Source organism: Eucyclogobius newberryi, unplaced genomic scaffold (assembly GCF_026437365.1).
Source record: "Eucyclogobius newberryi isolate DKJ021-1_F unplaced genomic scaffold, fEucNew1.0.hap1 SCAF_4, whole genome shotgun sequence".
Lineage (NCBI taxonomy): Eukaryota > Metazoa > Chordata > Actinopteri > Gobiiformes > Gobiidae > Eucyclogobius > Eucyclogobius newberryi.
Window position 1 is genome coordinate 5,481,737 of NW_027316056.1, and position 22,156 is coordinate 5,503,892.

The 22,156-nt window shown below is 41.3% G+C and overlaps 1 protein-coding gene across 1 annotated transcript in view; it reads left to right on the top strand.

The window, feature by feature from the left end:
* The window catches only part of LOC140377274 (uncharacterized), a 94,498-nt gene that overhangs the window by 13,181 nt on the left and 59,161 nt on the right, over positions 1–22,156 (top strand). Inside the window, exons 2-4 of the mRNA XM_072462620.1 lie at positions 12,969–13,163; positions 14,744–14,905; positions 15,535–15,696. Coding sequence (XP_072318721.1) covers positions 12,969–13,163; positions 14,744–14,905; positions 15,535–15,696 — 519 coding nt within the window. The remainder of the gene's footprint in view (positions 1–12,968; positions 13,164–14,743; positions 14,906–15,534; positions 15,697–22,156) is intronic.

Sequence of the window (22,156 nt, forward strand, 5' to 3'; positions counted from 1 at the left end):
GTGGTGTGTGTTGTGTGGTGTGTGGTGCAGTGGTGTGTGGTGTGTGGTGCTGTGGTGTGTGGTGTGTGGTGCAGTGGTGTGTGGTGCTGTGGTGTGTGGTGTGTGGTGTGTGGTGTGTGGTGCTGTGGTGTGTGGTGTGTGGTGTGTGTTGTGTGGTGTGTGGTGTGTGTTGTGTGGTGCTGTGGTGTGTGGTGTGTGGTGTGTGGTGCTGTGGTGTGTGGTGCTGTGGTGTGTGGTGCAGTGGTGTGTGGTGCTGTGGTGTGTGGTGTGTGGTGCTGTGGTGTGTGGTGTGTGGTGCTGTGGTGTGTGGTGTGTGTTGTGTGTTGTGTGGTGTGTGGTGTGTGGTGTGTGTTGTGTGGTGCTGTGGTGTGTGGTGTGTGGTGTGTGGTGCTGTGGTGTGTGGTGTGTGGTGCTGTGGTGTGTGGTGTGTGGTGCTGTGGTGTGTGGTGTGTGGTGTGTGGTGCTGTGGTGTGTGGTGTGTGTTGTGTGGTGTGTGGTGCTGTGGTGTGTGGTGTGTGGTGCTGTGGTGTGTGGTGTGTGGTGCTGTGGTGTGTGGTGTGTGGTGTGTGTTGTGTGGTGTGTGGTGCAGTGGTGTGTGGTGTGTGGTGCTGTGGTGTGTGGTGTGTGGTGCAGTGGTGTGTGGTGCTGTGGTGTGTGGTGTGTGGTGTGTGGTGTGTGGTGTGTGTTGTGTGGTGTGTGGTGTGTGTTGTGTGGTGCTGTGGTGTGTGGTGCTGTGGTGTGTGGTGCTGTGGTGTGTGGTGCAGTGGTGTGTGGTGCTGTGGTGTGTGGTGTGTGGTGCTGTGGTGTGTGGTGTGTGGTGCTGTGGTGTGTGGTGCTGTGGTGTGTGGTGTGTGTTGTGTGGTGTGTGGTGTGTGGTGTGTGGTGTGTGGTGTGTGTTGTGTGGTGCTGTGGTGTGTGGTGTGTGGTGTGTGGTGCTGTGGTGTGTGGTGTGTGTTGTGTGGTGTGTGTTGTGTGTTGTGTGTTGTGCAGGAAACACACTAAACATCATCAAATCTGCTCTTTTGAAGGAAATGACCTCATTTTAGTTAAACGTTTTAAGCAGTTTTCTTTAAATGTGTTAAAAGAAGACATTGACCTGAATAATTACATCAATAAGTCCTTTAAATCAATTGAGTCAAGGACCAATCACGTTTAACCTTTAACCACGGTATTCTAATCACTTTATTTGGATCTAAAAACACAAAAAGTTAAAGTAGCTTCTGGTGAGTTGTCTTTCACAAAATTGTACTAAATTTGATGAACGTTTTGTAAATATTTTGTATTATTAGTTCAAATATGTCTTTAGCGAAACTCAAGTGACACTAAATAAGAGCCTGGCCTGGATTGTGTTTGTTAAACATGGCACACAGACACTAAAACACTAAACTAGATACTCATTATCAATCATTTTTCAAACGTTAGTATAGTGACTAAACAGTCTCGACGTTCCTTGTGGAAAATAACTCAAAATGTGAACTTTATATGAATGAAAAAGAAGCTCTGTCCCTCTGCTGCACTGGTGACATCATTCTCTGAACTCTGACACTAGAGACGGAACACAGTATTAGTTTCCGGAAAAAACACATACAGGATAGAATTTCTAGTCCCTTTAACCATTGTGTCCTGATACAAACGTGTCTGAGGTTTTACTGTGGACAAATGTGTTCTGTCTCACATGTCAGTGCTGTTGGAACTCAGACTATGATTATAGATGATAAGATTAAGCATATTCAAACCCTGGGCACGTCGCTGGTCTCATGCACAGCTTTAGAAGTGTGCTCAGGCTATTGTCGCCCTGCTTATGGCTCTTCCTTTCATTACTTTATTCTTCAACTGCGCTCCAGACAACAGAACATTACGACTTCTGACCTCAGAGTGATACTGCTGAATGAACTCGTCTGTAAACAATATGGCTAATGCTAAACCGCAGGCTAAACAAAGATAAACATGAAACAAACGTCTCAAACATGATAAATAACAGGTCATTTTCATAAATGTTCACATTGTTTATGTGGTGGTTAACTACTCTTTATGGTGATTCGACCAGCTCCCACGTCACACGTAGGATTTACCAGTTGCAGCAGTGTTTTTAATGCACTAAAAACATGAAATGTGCCCTATTGTGTTACTGGAAATGTTCCTTGGCTATAAGATTACACATTATGGAAGTATGTTTATAACTTTCTATTTGCATTAAACCATCTTTAAAAACACAGAGGCGTGGCACAGATGAGCTCTGGAGAAGTCTAAATGTGGAGGAAGGTGAGTTTGGGTGTTGAAACATGACTGTGGACACGCTCAGTCTTACCTCACGTGGGTTTCAGAGGTAACCCGATCCAGATGTGAGTCCAAACCGAGCCAGATGTTTCCTGTCCAGCGTCTGCTCCACAACAGAGCGTCTTCTGTGAGCTAACGCTAATCTCAGCTAATGGCATTGTGGGAAGCACGTGCTGGTTTTCCATTGGGTTTTACAGTAACAGGACTTTCCTCAGGGACAGTTCTGTTTGTGTTGGCTGTCAAATGAACCAAAGAGTCAAGTTTAACAACCCCAAGAGAAGAATCGGCATGTCCGATTCACTTGTTTTACAAGTTAAATCAGAGGTACTGCATTTTCCAACTGTGAAAGGAGGAAATAGGTATTTAAATCTGTCCATCTCATTCCCAGCGCTCACAAACCCTTTGGCACCTCCAAAGTTTACTGCCGTAAAGTGTGGGCTTTACGGCAGTAAAATGTTGTGATCCATTCATGCGTTATACAGAGGTGAGAGACTAATAATAAGCTTGAAATGTATAGAGCTGATCAAACTAATGAGAGTAACATTTATATCCGATCGATTTAGATCAAGTCTGAAACCATTTCCGATCACATGATCAGATCGGGACATCCCTAATGGTAGTAGTTGTAGTAGTTGTAGTAGTTGTAGTAGTTGTAGTAGTTGTAGTTGTAGTAGTTGTAGTAGTTGTAGTGGCTGTAGTAGTTGTAGTAGTTGTAGTGGCTGTAGTAGTTGTAGTAGTTGTAGTAGTTGTAGTTGTAGTAGTTGTAGTAGTTGTAGTAGTTGTAGTAGTTGTAGTAGTTGTAGTAGTTGTAGTGGTTGTAGTAGTTGTAGTAGTTGTAGTAGTTGTAGTTGCAGTGGTTGTAGTAGTTGTAGTAGTTGTAGTGGTTGTAGTGGTTGTAGTAGTTGTAGTAGTTGTAGTTGCAGTGGTTGTAGTGGTTGTAGTAGTTGTAGTAGTTGTAGTAGTTGTGGTTGTAGTGGTTGTAGTAGTTGTAGTAGTTGTAGTTGTAGTGGTTGTAGTGGTTGTAGTAGTTGTAGTAGTTGTAGTAGTTGTAGTAGTTGTAGTGGTTGTAGTGGTTGTAGTGGTTGTAGTAGTTGTAGTTGCAGTGGTTGTAGTGGTTGTAGTAGTTGTAGTAGTTGTAGTAGTTGTAGTAGTTGTAGTTGCAGTGGTTGTAGTGGTTGTAGTAGTTGTAGTAGTTGTAGTAGTTGCAGTGGTTGTAGTAGTTGTAGTAGTTGCAGTGGTTGTAGTGGTTGTAGTAGTTGTAGTAGTTGTAGTAGTTGTAGTAGTTGCAGTGGTTGTAGTGGTTGTAGTAGTTGTAGTAGTTGTAGTGGTTGTAGTAGTTGCAGTGGTTGTAGTGGTTGTAGTAGTTGTAGTAGTTGTAGTAGTTGTAGTAGTTGTAGTAGTTGTAGTGGTTGTAGTAGTTGTAGTAGTTGCAGTGGTTGTAGTAGTTGTAGTAGTTGTAGTAGTTGTAGTAGTTGTAGTAGTTGCAGTAGTTGTAGTAATTGTAGTAGTTTTAGTAGTTGTAGTGGTTGTAGTAGTTGTAGTAGTTGTAGTGGTTGTAGTGGTTGTAGTGGTTGTAGTAGTTGTAGTAGTTGTAGTAGTTGCAGTGGTTGTAGTGGTTGTAGTAGTTGTAGTGGTTGTAGTGGTTGTAGTAGTTGCAGTGGTTGTAGTGGTTGTAGTAGTTGTAGTAGTTGTAGTAGTTGTAGTGGTTGTAGCGGTTGTAGTAGTTGTAGTAGTTGTAGTAGTTGTAGTAGTTGCAGTGGTTGTAGTGGTTGTAGTAGTTGTAGTAGTTGTAGTGGTTGTAGTAGTTGCAGTGGTTGTATTGGTTGTAGTAGTTGTAGTAGTTGTAGTAGTTGTAGTAGTTGTAGTGGTTGTAGTAGTTGTAGTAGTTGCAGTGGTTGTAGTAGTTGTAGTAGTTGTAGTAGTTGTAGTAGTTGTAGTAGTTGCAGTAGTTGTAGTAATTGTAGCAGTAGTTGTAGTAATTGTAGTAGTTTTAGTAGTTGTAGTGGTTGTAGTAGTTGTAGTAGTTGTAGTAGTTGTAGTGGTTGTAGTGGTTGTAGTAGTTGTAGTAGTTGTAGTGGTTGTAGTGGTTGTAGTGGTTGTAGTAGTTGTAGTAGTTGTAGTTGCAGTGGTTGTAGTGGTTGTAGTAGTTGTAGTAGTTGTAGTAGTTGTAGTAGTTGTAGTAGTTGTAGTAGTTGTAGTGGTTGTAGTAGTTGTAGTAGTTGTAGTGGTTGTAGTGGTTGTAGTAATTGTAGTAGTTGTAGTTGCAGTGGTTGTAGTGGTTGTAGTAGTTGTAGTAGTTGTAGTAGTTGTAGTAGTTGTAGTAGTTGTAGTGGTTGTAGTAGTTGTAGTAGTTGTAGTAGTTGTAGTAGTTGCAGTGGTTGTAGTGGTTGTAGTAGTTGTAGTAGTTGTAGTAGTTGTAGTGGTTGTAGTGGTTGTAGTAGTTGTAGTAGTTGTAGTTGCAGTGGTTGTAGTGGTTGTAGTAGTTGTAGTAGTTGTAGTAGTTGTAGTAGTTGTAGTAGTTGTACTGGTTGTAGTAGTTGTAGTAGTTGTAGTTGCAGTGGTTGTAGTGGTTGTAGTAGTTGTAGTAGTTGTAGTTGTAGTGGTTGTAGTGGTTGTAGTAGTTGTAGTAGTTGTAGTAGTTGTAGTGGTTGTAGTGGTTGTAGTAGTTGTAGTAGTTGTAGTAGTTGTAGTAGTTGTAGTTGCAGTGGTTGTAGTGGTTGTAGTAGTTGTAGTAGTTGTAGTAGTTGTAGTTGCAGTGGTTGTAGTAGTTGTAGTAGTTGTAGTAGTTGTAGTTGCAGTGGTTGTAGTGGTTGTAGTAGTTGTAGTAGTTGTAGTAGTTGCAGTGGTTGTAGTGGTTGTAGTAGTTGTAGTAGTTGTAGTAGTTGTAGTAGTTGTGGTGGTTGTAGTAGTTGTAGTAGTTGCAGTGGTTGTAGTGGTTGTAGTAGTTGTAGTAGTTGTAGTAGTTGTAGTGGTTGTAGTAGTTGTAGTAGTTGTAGTAGTTGCAGTGGTTGTAGTGGTTGTAGTAGTTGTAGTAGTTGTAGTAGTTGTAGTAGTTGTAGTGGTTGTAGTGGTTGTAGTAGTTGTAGTAGTTGTAGTAGTTGTAGTAGTTGTAGTGGTTGTAGTGGTTGTAGTAGTTGTAGTAGTTGTAGTGGTTGTAGTAGTTGTTGTAGTGGTTGTAGTAGTTGTTGTAGTTGTAGTAGTTGTAGTAAGGCAAGGCAAGGCAAGTTTATTTGTAGAGCACATTTCATACACAAGGCAATTCAAAGTGCTTCACAGCAGGAGAAATGCATTCAAATCACAAAGAAATTACAGAAACAGAAATACAATAAAATTAACTAAATTAAAAATTATCAATCCAACTGTTTTCTAAACTAATAAAATCACAAACAAAAGAGAAGAGTGCAAAGAAAAAATCCTTTCAGTCATATGCGCAGCTAAACAAAACTGTTTTTAGCTTAGATTTGAACATTGTCAGAGTAGAAGCCTGTCTCACATCTTCAGGAAGACTGTTCCAGATTTTAGCTGCATAAAACTGAAACGCAGATTCCCCATGTTTTGTCCTGACTCTGGCACCAGCAAGAGGCCGGTCCATGTTTAGTCCTGACTCTGGCACCAGCAGGAGGCCGGTCCATGTTTAGTCCTGACTCTGCTAGACCATGGAGAGACTTGTACACAAGCAGAGCTGCTTTAAAGTCTATTCTCTGAGCCACAGGAGCCAGTGCAGAGACCTGAGAACAGGACTAATGTGATGGTACTTCCTGGTTCTGGTCAGGACCCGAGCAGCAGCGTTCTGGATGTACTGCAGCTGTTTTACAGCTCGTTTGGAGAGACCAGTGAGCAGGCCGTTACAGTAGTCTAATCTACTGGAGACAAACGCGTGGATAAGTCTCTCTAAATCTGGTTTTGACACTATATTTTTGATTTTGGCAATGTTTTTTAGATGGTAAAAAGCTGCTGATGTTATTGATTTGACGTGGCTATTAAAGTTCAAGTCTGAGTCCATTATTACCCCCAGATTTCTAATTTGGTTTGTAGGTTTTAGAGCGAGACTCTGGAGGTGACCGCTAACACTTTCTCTTTGTTTCTGTGGGCCAAAAACGATTATTTCAGTCTTGTCTGAGTTCAGCTGGAGAAAGTTGTTTTGCATCCACACACTGATCTGTTGGATGCAGTGACAGAGTGAATCCACTGGTCCATAGTCACCTGCCGATAGTGAAACATAGATCTGAGTGTCGTCTGCATAATTGTGATAGGACACATTTTCACTGCGTATCAACTGACCTAACGGCAGCATGTAGAGGTTGAACAGAAGGGGACCCAGGACTGACCCTTGGGGCACTCCACAGGTCAGGGTCATGTGGTCTGAGACACAGCTACCAATTTCAACAAAGTACTTCCTGTCTTCCAGATAGGACCTTAACCAGTTTAGGGCAGTGCCAGTGATGCCCACCCAGTCCTCTAGTCTCTGTAAGAGGATCCCATGATCGACAGTGTCAAAAGCAGCACTCAGATCTAACAGAATTAAGACTGAGGCTTTGCCCGTGTCAGTGTTCAGCCGGATGTCATTTGTCACCTTGACAAGAGCAGTCTCAGTGCTGTGATGAGGTCTAAAACCTGACTGAAAAACATCAAATGAGTTGTTTATTAAGAGGAAATCTGTGAGCTGTTGGTAAACAACCTTTTCAAGGACTTTGCCCCAAAATGGCAGATTAGAGATGGGCCGGTAATGACTCAGTACTGCGGCATCAAGACTGCTCTTCTTTAGGAGAGGCTTTATGACCGCAGTTTTCAAAGACATTGGGAATGTTCCAGATTGAAACGACATGTTAACTATGTGAGTGAATGGTGCTAACAAACTGTTCAGCACAGACTTTAGAAATCTGGTGGGTAACACATCAAGGCAGCATGTAGATGAACTCAGACTGGTGATGATCTCATGGACAGTTTTGTCAGTTACTGGTGCAAAGTGAGTTAGCTCTAAGTGTCTTGGTGGTTTTAGGGTAATTTTTTGCATTGTGGGATTTATAGCATTTTTAATGCCCTGAACTTTGTCATTAAAGAATAATGCAAACTCATTACACTTGGATGTGGAAATGAGTTCTAACGGCAGCTGAGCTGGAGGGTTTGTTAATCTGTTTACTGTGGCAAACAGGACACGCAAGTTGTTACTGCAGCTTCCAATTATTTCAGAAAAATATCTTTCCCTAGTTCTACATAAGATTAGGTTGTACATGTTCAGCTTTTCTTTGTAAATCTCTTTTTGAACCTGGAGCTTTGACTTGCGCCATTTCCGTTCGGCCCTGCAGCACTCCCTTTTCTGTGCCCTGACCGAATCATCATTTCTCCACGGCGCCTTCTGCTTATTTTTAACCATTTTAGACTTTATAGGGGCGATGGTGTCCAGAACATTCAAAACACTAGATGTAACAGAGTTCAACAAATCATTTACATTAGAACATGAGACATTTTCAAAGTTATCATTTCCATAAACAGTGCACCTGTGCCATCACTTATGTGTCTCCTCTGAACAACTGCAGGACCAACCGGAGGTTGGGGAGAAACAGACAGGTCAAAGAAGACACAGAAATGATCAGACAGAGCAACATCGATCACATTAACATTTGAAATATTTACCCCCTTTGTAATTATGAGATCTAGAGTGTGTCCTTTGCTGTGGGTGGGGCCTCTCACATGCTGAGTAAGACTGAAGGTTTCAAGGACAGCATCAAGCTCTTTAGCGTTTCTGTCACAAACATTATCAACATGCACGTTGAAATCACCTGTAATGACCAAACCTTCAAAGTCTGTGCATATGACTGAAAGCATCTCAGTAAAATCATCAATAAAACTTTGGCAGTGCTGGGGAGGCTTGTATAAAACAATGAAGAGAATGGATGGAGACCGTTTTAGCTCCATTTTAAAGGATACATACTCAAATGATGAAAACACCCCAAAAGACAACCTGCGGGTAATTATTTCATCTCTAAAGACAGCACAGACTCCACCCCCTTTTTTGTTTTCTCGTGTTTCAGATTCAAACTTAAAGTTGGGTGGAGCAGATTCTATCAGAACTACATTTCCTGTGTTTTTGTCAAGCCATGTTTCAGTTAAAAACATAAAATCAAGATTATAAGAAGAAATAAAATTATTAATTAAGAGAGATTTGTTACATAAGGATCTGACATTTAGCACAGCAAGTTTCAGACTAGTTTCAGTGGGACTGGGCTTTATCTTTTCACAGGGAATATGAATCACATTTCTCAGATTGGGCCGGACTAGAATTTTGTTTTTCCATCTGTGTGATGATGTGACTACAGAAATAGCACTAGGGGGGGCTCTTTTTACATAGGGCCCCGGGTTGGTTTGATTTTTAATGTGACAATAAGTCCCGGCAACGCTGAGACCCAGTGCATCCTAGCTATGGGAGATACCAGGTAAAAGGCGAGGTTGGATGGGTGGTGGGGCTTTTGTAGCCAAGGAGAGTTTGGGACCAGGTGAGAGGCGAGGGGGGATGGGTGGTGGGGCTTTTGTTGGTGTAAGTATTGACATAGCCCTTGCTATATTGGGCGTGAGTGGAGCCATCTTAATGCCTGATTTGATCAGACTTTCAAAATGGCTGGGAAGGCCCATGGGTGAGAGTGGAGATGAGAAGGAGAATGATGAATCTTTAGTGGGAGTAGATGTTGCAGGGGGAACCCAGGGCTGGTGTGAAGGCAGGGGTGATGACAGGGATGTTGTTGGGCTTGTCACAGATGGGTCCAAGGCCTTTGAAGATTGTTCCTTTGCTGGAGGCGGTGGAGGCGAATGTGGAGCAGCTGGAGCTGAATCCTTTGCTGGTGGTGGTGGAGCAGCTGCTGATGAATCCTTTGGTGGAGGCTGAGGTTGTGGTGCTTTTGATGTTGAAACATTGGCTCGGTCTCTGGCTGAGGGAGCAGGAATTCTTCTCTCATTCCTCTCTTCTCTAACTATCTGCTCAGGACCCTGTCCAGGCCCAGTCCAATGCCTCAGAGCGTGGAGCAGGTTCTCTGTCAGCACCCTCACTCCACCTCTGCATAGGTGGGGGCCATTTCTCTTAAACAGGTCCTCTCGTTTCCAGAATAGATAGAAGTTCTCAATGTAGTGTAGTCCTCTCGGGGAGCACTCTTTGGACAGCCATGTGTTCAGCTGAAGAAGCCGGCTAAACTTGTTTATCCTCCTGTCGATGTTTGGAAGAGGTCCACTTATGAAAGTTTTGATTTCCATTTTATCAAGCACGTCGAATAACTTCAAGAAGTCTTTTTTCAAAACTTCAGTCTGTTCCCGCCGCATGTCCACTGCACCCACGTGCACAATCAGCTGTTTAGCTCCTCCATGCTTAGCCATAATATTTGGAAGGAGTGACGTTATCTCAGAAACAGTGGCGCTTGGAAAAGAATGTGTGTTTATCTTTTCATGCGTCACGTGACTTATCGCGCCGTCCCCTACTAACGTGACCTTGGCTCCTGGCACAGATCCTCCTTGCTGTATTTTGGCCACGTCATCTTTCCTTTTTTCATTTAATTCCATCTCTGAAAGTGGTAAAAATCTGTTGGTGAGCTGTATTTTAGGCGACTTCACGTTATCTTTGTATCGTTTAGGCTTTGCTCCAAGTTTGTTCCAAGAAACAGCCTGGTCTTTCTGGTTTTTAGACAGTTTTGGAAACGACACAGAGTCACTGCGGTTTAGGTTGAAAGTAGCAGTTTTTCTTGTAAAAAGTGTGCTCTTCTTACCGTCGGTTGACACAGGAATGGTATCGTGAAGAACTTTTTCAGATTCCAAAACAAATATCCGTGTTTTCAGCTCATTAATTTCTTGTTGATATTTCCGACAGCGTTCACAGTCTTTCTCATTTCTTCTCCCGGACATGTCGCTGGCGTCAGATATGTCGTTAAAACTGGAAAAATGTTCTTAAAATCCTTGGTTTACTTGAAAAAGTCTAAAGCAAAAATGTTTGGAAGACAAAAACTGATTAAAAAGCAAAATAAATAAGGAAAGCAGCGATAGCAAGCGGAGCGAGCAAAAAAGCGTGTGCACTCTTCGGAAGCAGGAAGCAGACATGTAGTAGTTGTAGTAGTTGTAGTAGTTGCAGTGGTTGTAGTAGTTGTAGTGGTTGTAGTAGTTGTAGTAGTTGTAGTGGTTGTAGTGGTTGTAGTAGTTGTAGTAGTTGTAGTAGTTGTAGTTGCAGTGGTTGTAGTGGTTGTAGTAGTTGTAGTAGTTGTAGTAGTTGTAGTGGTTGTAGTAGTTGTAGAAGTTGTAGTAGTTGTAGTGGTTGTAGTGGTTGTAGTTGCAGTGGTTGTAGTGGCTGTAGTAGTTGAAGTAGTTGTAGTAGTTGTAGTAGTTGTAGTAGTTGTAGTGGTTGTAGTAGTTGTAGTAGTTGTAGTAGTTGTAGTAGTTGTAGTTGCAGTGGTTGTAGTGGTTGTAGTAGTTGTAGTAGTTGTAGTAGTTGTAGTTGCAGTGGTTGTAGTAGTTGTAGTAGTTGTAGTAGTTGTAGTTGCAGTGGTTGTAGTGGTTGTAGTAGTTGTAGTAGTTGTAGTAGTTGTAGTAGTTGTAGTTGCAGTGGTTGTAGTGGTTGTAGTAGTTGTAGTAGTTGTAGTAGTTGTAGTTGCAGTGGTTGTAGTGGTTGTAGTAGTTGTAGTAGTTGTAGTTGCAGTGGTTGTAGTGGTTGTAGTGGTTGTAGTGGTTGTAGTAGTTGTAGTAGTTGTAGTAGTTGTAGTAGTTGTAGTTGCAGTGGTTGTAGTGGTTGTAGTGGTTGTAGTAGTTGTAGTGGTTGTAGTAGTTGTAGTTGCAGTGGTTGTAGTGGTTGTAGTAGTTGTAGTAGTTGTAGTTGCAGTGGTTGTAGTGGTTGTAGTGGTTGTAGTGGTTGTAGTGGTTGTAGTAGTTGTAGTAGTTGTAGTAGTTGTAGTAGTTGTAGTGGTTGTAGTGGTTGTAGTAGTTGTAGTAGTTGTAGTAGTTGTAGTTGCAGTGGTTGTAGTGGTTGTAGTGGTTGTAGTGGCTGTAGTAGTTGTAGTGGTTGTAGTGGTTGTAGTAGTTGTAGTAGTTGTAGTAGTTGTAGTAGTTGTAGTGGTTGTAGTGGTTGTAGTAGTTGTAGTAGTTGTAGTAGTTGTAGTTGCAGTGGTTGTAGTAGTTGTAGTAGTTGTAGTAGTTGTAGTGGTTGTAGTAGTTGTAGTAGTTGTAGTGGTTGTAGTGGTTGTAGTAGTTGTAGTAGTTGTAGTAGTTGTAGTAGTTGTAGTGGTTGTAGTGGTTGTAGTAGTTGTAGTAGTTGTAGTAGTTGTAGTGGTTGTAGTAGTTGTAGTGGTTGTAGTAGTTGTAGTAGTTGTAGTAGTTGTAGTAGTTGTAGTTGCAGTGGTTGTAGTGGTTGTAGTAGTTGTAGTAGTTGTAGTAGTTGTAGTTGCAGTGGTTGTAGTAGTTGTAGTAGTTGTAGTAGTTGTAGTTGCAGTGGTTGTAGTGGTTGTAGTAGTTGTAGTAGTTGTAGTAGTTGTAGTAGTTGTAGTTGCAGTGGTTGTAGTGGTTGTAGTAGTTGTAGTAGTTGTAGTAGTTGTAGTTGCAGTGGTTGTAGTGGTTGTAGTAGTTGTAGTTGCAGTGGTTGTAGTGGTTGTAGTGGTTGTAGTGGTTGTAGTAGTTGTAGTAGTTGTAGTAGTTGTAGTAGTTGTAGTGGTTGTAGTGGTTGTAGTAGTTGTAGTAGTTGTAGTAGTTGTAGTTGCAGTGGTTGTAGTGGTTGTAGTGGTTGTAGTGGCTGTAGTAGTTGTAGTGGTTGTAGTGGTTGTAGTAGTTGTAGTAGTTGTAGTAGTTGTAGTAGTTGTAGTGGTTGTAGTGGTTGTAGTAGTTGTAGTAGTTGTAGTAGTTGTAGTTGCAGTGGTTGTAGTAGTTGTAGTAGTTGTAGTGGTTGTAGTAGTTGTAGTAGTTGTAGTAGTCGTAGTGGTTGTAGTAGTTGTAGTAGTTGTAGTAGTTGTAGTAGTTGTAGTGGTTGTAGTAGTTGTAGTAGTTGTAGTAGTTGTAGTGGTTGTAGTGGTTGTAGTAGTTGTAGTAGTTGTAGTAGTTGTAGTGGTTGTAGTAGTTGTAGTGGTTGTAGTAGTTGTAGTAGTTGTAGTAGTTGTAGTAGTTGTAGTGGTTGTAGTAGTTGTAGTAGTTGTAGTAGTTGTAGTGGTTGTAGTGGTTGTAGTAGTTGTAGTAGTTGTAGTAGTTGTAGTGGTTGTAGTAGTTGTAGTAGTTGTAGTAGTTGTAGTGGTTGTAGTGGTTGTAGTAGTTGTAAACACTTGTAGTAGAAAACACTTGAACTGAAGAGGTTTACCACCAGAAGACTCAGGACACAGGACCACAGTTTGAGAAACACTGGACTAGACTACAATAATAGATGAGCATAATCATTGTTAGTTGCTGCCCCATATTGCAATCAGAATTAAAAATACAACAGAATGTAATTTTGAAGACAAACAATTTCAAATATATTATCATTTTCTCACAGCTCATTAGCACTTCTCTTGCACGTGCACCAACCATGACGTGGTGCGTGTGAATGCAGTTTAGAAAGTTCAGTCTGGTGCCGTTATATTGCATGAAACTGTTTTACTGCTCTGAATATTTAGATTTTACAGCAGTATTTAACGACGGGTCAAAGCAGTTTAGTTTATAAAGCTTTCCTTTCTAATAATGAACTGTTTTTGTCTTTTGTCCAGGAATCCCCAAACCTCGCTTCAGTGCAGACCGCTCCTCATTTACCTCCAAAACATCGACCAATCAGCAGCCGGCTCCATCCGCACGGAGCTCCGCCCCTGCAGCCGCGGCATCCAAGCTTCCTGTGAAGGGATTACCCACAAACCTTAGCTCCTCGTCTCTGGGAAGCAACGCCAATGAAAACAATGGGGGCAAAGGTAAGAAAATGAGACTTACAAGAGCAGTTTTTGACAATGATTTGATTTGTTTTGTTGTCGATTAGTCAAACACGAGTTCATTTAGATTTATAAATGTATTTTTAACCAAATAAAGGCTGAAATAATTACAAATAAAGTGTATTATTGATGAAAATATTGCTGTTTGTGTTATAAATGGTCTGTAAAACGGTTATCGAAATACAAATAACATTTTTGTTGCAGCCCTAGTTACAATATAGAAAGACAGGCAGTTTTTATTCTGTATTATATAGAAACGATCCAAAGAGTTGATCGTGGTTTACTGTGGTTGGAGTTGGGCTTGTTTTAGATTGATATTGAATCTTAAAATGAACAAAATCTAAAATAATGAACTAAGTATTTGAGATCCATCACTAAATACCATAACTAAAAACATCATATCTTCTTTAACAAATATATAAGAAGCTTTTTAAAGTCAGGAGGCAAATGTGAGCTAAAGATGGACAGTTTTTTTCCACACACACAGATATGATACGCGTTGTTTTTCTTTTTGGAGTGGCCTTCCTTTCTACTGCTGATTCAACCTCCTCGTCCTCCTTTTCCAAGAGATTGTGCTTGTTTTTAAAGAGATTAGAATGAGATGTGCCCTGAGCTTGAGAAACTAAGTAAATTGACGACTATGGGGGGAAAATCTAGCTTTGAGAGTCCAACAGGGAGGAATATTCTGTGATTCTAATGATCCTTTGCTTCTGGTTCTATTCTACACACATACAAGAGCTCAAGAGCTGAACCATTTTGTGTTTTAATAATCGTATTATTTTAAATGGGTCTAGGATAATTGACAAACTGTGTATTTCAGAATCTACATAGAAGTTTGAAGTACGATTAAAGGAGGAGCAGTGCGTTACACAGTTTTACACGACGCGGCGTGCGCTAAAACACTAAAGCACTGCCCCGAAACAGCCATAGAAACATCTCCGTAGTTCTGTTATCCTTTGAGACCTTTTAGCATACTTGGTTAATGTTGTTAATGTTTATATTTCACAAAAGTAGCTTGATTTAAGACTTAATACAAGAAAGCAGAACATTGAACTCCCAAACTAATTCACTGTTAAGAAACATACCTGCAGACGTAGGAAGTAAAGACATTTGATTGGAATCATTGTCAAAATGACGAATATCTGTGCCCACGTTGCACCAGGCATTGTCATGGAGACGGGTTGAAGAGCGCTGGTTTCTATGGCAATGAGCGAGGCCCGAGATGAAGAGATTGAGATAGAGAAAAGCATGGAGCCAGTAGCTACAAAGCATTATATTATAGGCTATTGGAGAAAATATATTTTGTCAATGTTTTCCCAAAATGAGCGTGAAATGGAGATGAGAGCGATAAATATGAAATATGATTGGTTAATGGCAAAAACGACAAGAACAAAATCCATATTGTTTTATCTCTAGTTGTTCAGACGCTGTAAGAACATGGACACTCTCACTAGGAGGATGTCTGTATTTCGTATATGTCATTTCTCAAATAAAGTACTTGAGACTGTTTGAGCGTCTGCCTCTCGAGCTTAAATAAAGCATTCTTCTCCTCCACCTCTCAGTCCCTCCAGCACCCGGGGCCTCTGAGTCAGACCAGCTTCCCAACAGAAGTGCACTTCCTGTGGGCAGCCAGAGCACGGCGAGGCCCCCTGGCTCCAGCGATGTCTCTAAAGCTTCACCAATGAGGAACAGGGCTCTGTCTCTGCAGACCAGACCCAGCACAGGTGGGGACTGGGGCCACCTAACTTTATTTAAAACACGCTTCAAATGCAAAAAAGTAAGAATGTAAGACTGTAAGATCGATAAAGATCAACTTGTGTTACGTTGTACTGTGAAAGGAGGAAGTATGATCCATCTAACCCTTTGGTACATTGGTAGTATTCACATGCATGTTTTTTGGGCACATGTACAGCTTTTTCATGTACTTATCTTTGGAACGTACTTTTGGCGGCAGGAAAAAAGAAAGAATGACACAAACCTCACCAAACGATCAACAGACATCAAACACATGCAAAAAAAGACATTCAGACTAAAGTCGAACCAATTTGACTTTCTTTTCATTTTAAATGTGCCGCACATTTGTTTCTTCTGCTCTTTAGGTTAGTTCTCTGCTCATGCTCTGTGTTTCATGTGGATTTGATTTGACGTCGGGTGGTCCACTTTTGACGCAGCCTTGTGCTAAAACACAATTTAACTCTTAATGACAAAATACTTAGTTTAAATTAATTTTGATCAAATAGAAATTGTGCTTGGCAAAAAAAATGGTGCTGTACATTTTTGGGCGTATCTCTCACCCTTAAATGATGAGTGTAGTAAAAAAGAAATAAAAGTGACTGTTCCTGTGTCTCTTTAGGACTCAAAACTCCTTCTGTCAATAACTCCACAAAGACCAGACATGTGACTCCGGTGGGCACTAGGACCCCTCCGTCCGCCACCCAGAGCCCGACTAAGCAGGTTTCCCAGCATCCTCTGCAGCGGAGCGGCTCAGCAAGGCTCAGCCGCGTCATCAGCACAGGTACAGTTCAGTACTATGCAGACGCTTGCAGAGGTGTGTTGGTTACTACTTACTTTTACTTCGAGTAATGTTTCGTTGGAAGTAACTGTCTCTTACTTGAGTAAATTGGCTCCTCTTCCCACTGTGAACTCTACATGTGACAAAAGCGTTATGTTGACACTCCTTCAGATATACCTATAATTCGTTTTTCTCATTTGCCCAGATCGAGATGTTATGTATGTCTTCAAGTCTAATTGAAGGTTCTTTTTTTCTGATTATAACATAGTTTGGTGGTATAGAACATGTGGTAAATATACATCATTGTTTCACTTCCGTTAAGTTGCAGTTTGTGAAGTGTTTAAAATGACATGAAGTAGAGCTGAGTGCCACTGAAAACACAGAAGACACTTGACACTTAACTGACAGACTTTATGACAGTTTAAACAATCGTTCAACAAAATAAAGCTGTTTTATTTATGTATTTATTTCATTTAGAAATACAAAACAGTAACAATAGTGAGGACAACAACAAAAACAGCCAGACAGACAACACAGACGTTAGACAAATCGAGGGACAGACTAGAAACTTCAGAGCTGGACGATTGTGTGTGTGTATTCAGTGTAAAGCTGCGTTCACACCGCGGCGTCCAAAGCGTCCAGTTTACATTCAAAGTCTATGTGGACGTGCGTCTTGTGCGTCTTAGCGTTTTTGCGACTGATTGGTTGGTGCGCTGCGTCCAGAAAAGTTGAACAAAGCTCAACTTTTCCGCGGCGAGCAATCTGAGTCTCATTTCCTCGTGGCGTGGACAGCCGAGTAGTTCTCCCACATGTCAATCATTCCCTGCGTGCTACTGCACACCTGCAGTCTGGTCCCCAGCATAGCAGCATGTTTCCCTGGCTGTGCATGTGTGGTTAATATGCAGGTGTGTGTTAAGTGAGTTCCTTCAGTTACAGTACAAACATGATGACAGAAAAAGACTGAGTTCGAGCTCAGAAGAGACGGAAATCTGCAGACGAGAGATGTGATGTGATCCGTCGTGCGAATAAACAAACGCACGTGTAGCAGGGGCACGAGGTTTGATGGTAGAGCGGCATCTTGGAAAGAACAGGAGGGTGTGGTGAGTGTGCACATGCACATTTTTAAAAAAGGGACTGACAGTAGCTTGAGTTCTCAAATCGGTGAACAATCTTCTATTATTCCTTTAACTGTATATATTTTGACACTTTAAATGTGGTGTGTGTAAAGACTCTTGACACAACTTTGAGGTCTGAGATTTTCCATCTCCTCTTTGAGAGACCTCGTCAGAACTGAGTTCCAATGCTGTCTCTCTCTTCAAATCTGTTATCTTACAATGATTTCAGCCTGTGACCTCAAGTTCTCAGTAAAATATAGACAGTTATAATTGAACTAGGTTTCAGACATCTCTCAGCCATCCGAGAGACTTTAGATGTCTCAGATTAAGCATGAGGCAAACATCTTAACTCTCATCTAAAATACTGGACGATATTTCAGGTAAACTCCAGTTGCCACGGCGCACCCAGCTGCTAATAAGAATCCTACTGTCCATTGGATGGATCCATCTGTGTTGTCGTGACTGCTGGCTGTGGGCTGATCGTTTTGGCTTCGAGGGATCTCTTCAGAGTTAGATTTGTCTCTGTTTGAGGCCACACGGGGATTTGAATTTGACATGAATCCCTGCTCATTCAGTCTTTTAATGCAATCCTCTCTTTGGTTGATAATTGACTGAAGTGTTTCCTTGTCTTTCAAAAGCTCCTTAATTTGTCGCTTTTGTTGGTCATTGTCTTCTTTCTGTGACTTCATTTTCTTTAATAATTTCTGCTCTTTAGACTTCAGGCTGGTGATAGTTTCACATTTCTGCTGGAGATTATTTTTCAGCATATTGATCAGCTCTTTTGCTTTTGTTGACACGTCACCCAGAGTCTCCACATTCATCAACAGTTTGTTCTTTTCAGCTTGGAGCAATTCTGCTTCATTTTGGGCTTTTCGTGTTTTTTGATCCGTTTCTTGCATCGATTGAGCATTTTCCAGTTGAAGAGTATGTTTTTGCTTCACTTCGTCGCCGTGTCCAGTACAGTTGTAAACCAACTTTTCAGTCTCATTTTTCAGTATATGTGACTGGAACGTTACAGACTGGTCTGTTTGTTTTGACAACTCCAAATGACTCATCTCTAAACACTTTTTAAGATTTTTGATTTTGTCTTTGAATTGCTCAATTTCCGAAGTGATGTCATCTAATCTAGTGTTGAGAATAACCTGTTTAGCATCGCTCTTGTTGAGATCTGACTGAAGTCTACTTTTGTCATGTGTGAGGTCCTCTATTTGAGCCAATAACTTGTCTTTCTCCTTTTCAAACTGCCCTTTGATCAATTGAAGCTCACGGTCCTGATTGTCACCGTCATGATGTCTCAGCCATTCAGTGTCAGACTGCTGCTCGAAAACTTCTGTGATCTTTCTTATTGTCTCCCCTTGTTCCTTCATCTCTAGGTTTACTAATTCAAACCTATTTTGCAATGAAATCTCATCCTTAAAGATGTTTTCCTGTAGTTTAATTTGACAACTGCTTGGTGGTAACTGAGCCCCATTGTATGTATCTCCAAATGTTAAAGCTGCTTCCTTTGGCAACACCACTTGTTCAAACTCTTCCATTGTTATTTGGGACATTTCTTTTCTGGATCATCCAGATTAAAATCAAGCTTGTTACTTTCACTTTGTACAGGTTCAGCTGTTGTTTCAACTTGTTTTACGTCTTGGACGTTAGACTTCAAAGATGTTCTTTTTCTATGGTGTTTTATGGCGGCTGCTATCCAAGTGTTCTTCTTCTTCTTTGGTGTTTGAAGATGTTGTTGTTGTTGTTGTTGTTCTTGCTTTTAATGGCGACTGGCAGCCAACTGCAAAGGTGCATTTACCGCCATCTACTTTATTCTTAAACTTTTTGACAGTCAACGACCCAATGGACTCGTTCGAAGATGTGTGTTGTTGTTGTTGTTTTATGGGGGTTGGTATCCAAGTGTAATACCAGCGCCAGATTTTAATCCTTAGACTTTAATTCCTTGGACTTTATTCCAGCTGCTGCTTCTTCTTCTTCGGTGTTTTATGGTGGCTGGTATGTTGTTGTTGTTGTTGTTGTTTTATGGCGGTTGGCATCCGAGTGTTGCATTACCGCCAGACTTTATTCCTCAGACGTTTCGTAGTCCTCAGACTCTGTCTAAGACTAAAGTCTAAGACCAAAAACAGATTCATCAGGTTAAAGCTATGTGCTGTCATTTCTTTGAAGATGTCATCAGTCTTATTTACATCTGTCGTTGAGATTCTAGAATGTGATGATGTCATACTCGCCGTGCTCCTCTGACTCGCTTTCTCCCTCTTCCTCTCTCTCTTCCTCTCTCTCTCTTTTTCTCGCTCCCCCTTTTTTTTTGGGAGTGTCTGCAGAGCCGCGGCTCCTGAAACTGCGCCGCTATTTGACCGCGTTTTAGCGTAAAATGCACCTTTTCAGTTGGATACCAACCGCCATTAAAAGCAACACAACAACAACAATCCCAAAAGGAATCCCGATATTCCATGCAGAAAAGTCGTCATGGCATCTGTTTCCTAGTCCAAGAAACCGTAGTGGATCATGAAGGACATGGGGGACATGGAGGATGAAAGTTTTGCTACTGTTGACTCAAAAAGTAGTAGCCGAAAGCGTAGAAAAGCCACAAGCCGATCCGATTCGGAAGTTTCTGGCGGTGAGAAGCCGGAGGAAACTTCTAATGTCAGGAATGAGGGTGATGCGTCCTTTAATGAGTGGAATCCAGTAACACTCTGAATATAAGTAAGGCAGGGGCTGAAATCAAAGGCTTAGAAACGGCTCGCTGCTGGTTGTGTGTAAAGATGCAAAGGAAAGCGATCAAGATTACACTTTTGGATGGAAAGAAGGTTATTGTTTCAGACAGAAACACAGTCAGAGGAGTTATCTCAAGCTTCCCTACACTATGGATTATGGATGAAATAAAGAAGAATTTAACTGGAGCTAAGCCTGAGGACGTTAGGCAATTGAAAACAAGCCAGTTTAGAGAAAGATGTGACAGTCAGTAATGATACAACTTGAAGGGAAATGCTGCCTAGTAAGGCCAAGAAGAAAAAATAGTGTGTTTCCGGTAACACGACCGAGCTGGATTTCAAAATAAAGAAAACCTGACTTAAAACATTTTATCGCATATTTACTGGCCGTACGTCTTGAGAATGTCAAATTGTGAGAGCGAATCCAAAAGCTGCGGGAAAAAAATCTGTGGGGGATCGTAAGAAATCGCTACACTTTTGATAGGTTTCGTTTTACGGGCGCATCCATCCTCTCCCTACAGGGGATGTGAAGTTAGCAAAAAATTAGCCAAGGGGAAATAACGCTGATTGGAGCGGACAGTACGGGCCGTTGATTCCGGTTAGAGAATCAGGGGAAACTGGAATAAATTGAGAATGGCCTTTAATTTGCAATTAATTTGTTTGTGTGTGGTCTGGGAACAGAAAGACAGTAAACATGAATTAGTCACATTACAAAACATCTACATTGCACAGTATATTCATAGAACTCGGGTTACATTAGTAACCTACATACGCGCCAATGACGGAGCTATTTTTAGAACAAGCTAGTTGACGGCGAAAACAGCGATAAGTAAAGAATCACGGCAGTTTAGCTGAATACAGTGCATGAACTATCAAAGATAAGGATAAACATCAAGAATATACAATTTAAAAAAAATATATTAACACAACCAAATACTCACTTTTATAGTACACAATATGTGGTGGTTAGCTTGAATACTAACAGTAAAATAGGGCCGTCCAGAAACACAGAACTAAACTTTGGTTCCCCCTTAGTCTTTCTGACAGCTACTGAGGTGCAAACAATTAAAAGCAATGACAATAACAGAAGTAACTCCAAGAATCACCACTACAGTGGGAGGCGTAATGTAACACTTGGATACCATCCGTCATGAAACACCAAAGAAGAAGAATCCCAAATATGCTTTTCCTCTTTCTCTCTTCCTCCAACCTTATCGTAGACTACATTCATATTCTATATACCAGGTAGATTTACAGGTACATTAGAAGTCAAATAGTGTCTTTGACTAGTGTCTGATTTATAATAAAGTGAAGTTAGACTACTAAAAGTACTACTGTGTTTTGGCATTTTTATTGCTTCACTTCAATTTAACAAGCCCCACCCCCAAACTTATAAAATGTATTTTTTGAATTAATTCTACCTTTAGTCTCTTTAAAATAGTCTTGTAACAGACACTATCTAAAACTGCACTAAATTAGGACTTAATTCGGTCTAAATCTGGACTAAATAAGGACTGAATTCAGTCTAAATCTGGACTAAATAAGGACTGAATTCAGTCTAAATCTGGACTAAATAAGGACTGAATTCAGTCTAAATCTGGACTAAATAAGGACTGAAGTCGGTTTAAATCTGAACTAAATCTGGACTAAATAGGGACTGAAGTCGTTCTGAATCTGGACTAAATCAGGACTGAATTCAGTCTAAATCTGGATTAAATCGGTAGGTTTGGATGAGAATTCCTCCACTAAAACATTGCCTGAATTAGGAATAAATTAGGTCTAAACAAGCTGTTAATCAGGACTAACCCAGCCCTAAACCTGGACTTAAGAATTTCTCAAAGCAGGTCTAAACTAGGATGAAATCAGGTCTTAACCAGAACTAAACCAGGGCTTAGGCTAATTTTCTAGGACTAACCAGGTCTAAAACAGGTCTAAAACAGGTCTAAAACAGGTCTAAAACAGGTCTAAAACAGGTCTGAGACATCAGATTTTACCGGATTAAAGCATGTCTAAAAAGCTAGGACCAAACAGCTGTATTGAACAGAAGTGTAAATCAGGCCTAAGCTGAATCCTCCACATTCCCGTCCCGGTGAGTGACGTACACACAGAGCAGGTGGAAGAGCGCGAGCCGCCACAGCAGCAGCAGATTATTCAAATCCTGCCCCTCCCCCATCTCCTCTCTCTTTCTCTCTCTCTTTCCCCTTTTCTAGCTCCATCCTCCTTCTTTCTCTCTCTTAACGGTGAAAATACACGACAACAGCTGCCCAGCTTTTGTCCGTACGTGTCGGGCATTTGGATTTCTGTATTTTTTGAACAGTTTTTTTGGGGGGTACGCGCGCAGTGTGTCAGTGGGCTATTGGTTTGCGGCAGCGTCTACATGGAATATTAATCATCCAAGCACCGCCTCTTTCGCCTCTCGCCTCTCGCTCCTCTCACGCCGTCTCTGCTCGCTCTCCTCACGATGCATGTGTGGTTTTATTAACACCTGAACGACAGAAAATCAAGCTTTTTATTTCGTTTGACGGCATTTTTGTTCATTTTGTTTTGGATTTTTCCCGGCGAGAAAACTGTTCCCGATTTGTGGATTTAGTTGGAAGCGGCAGTCGTCAGTGAAGGTGTCAGCAGATGCAGCGCGCCGTT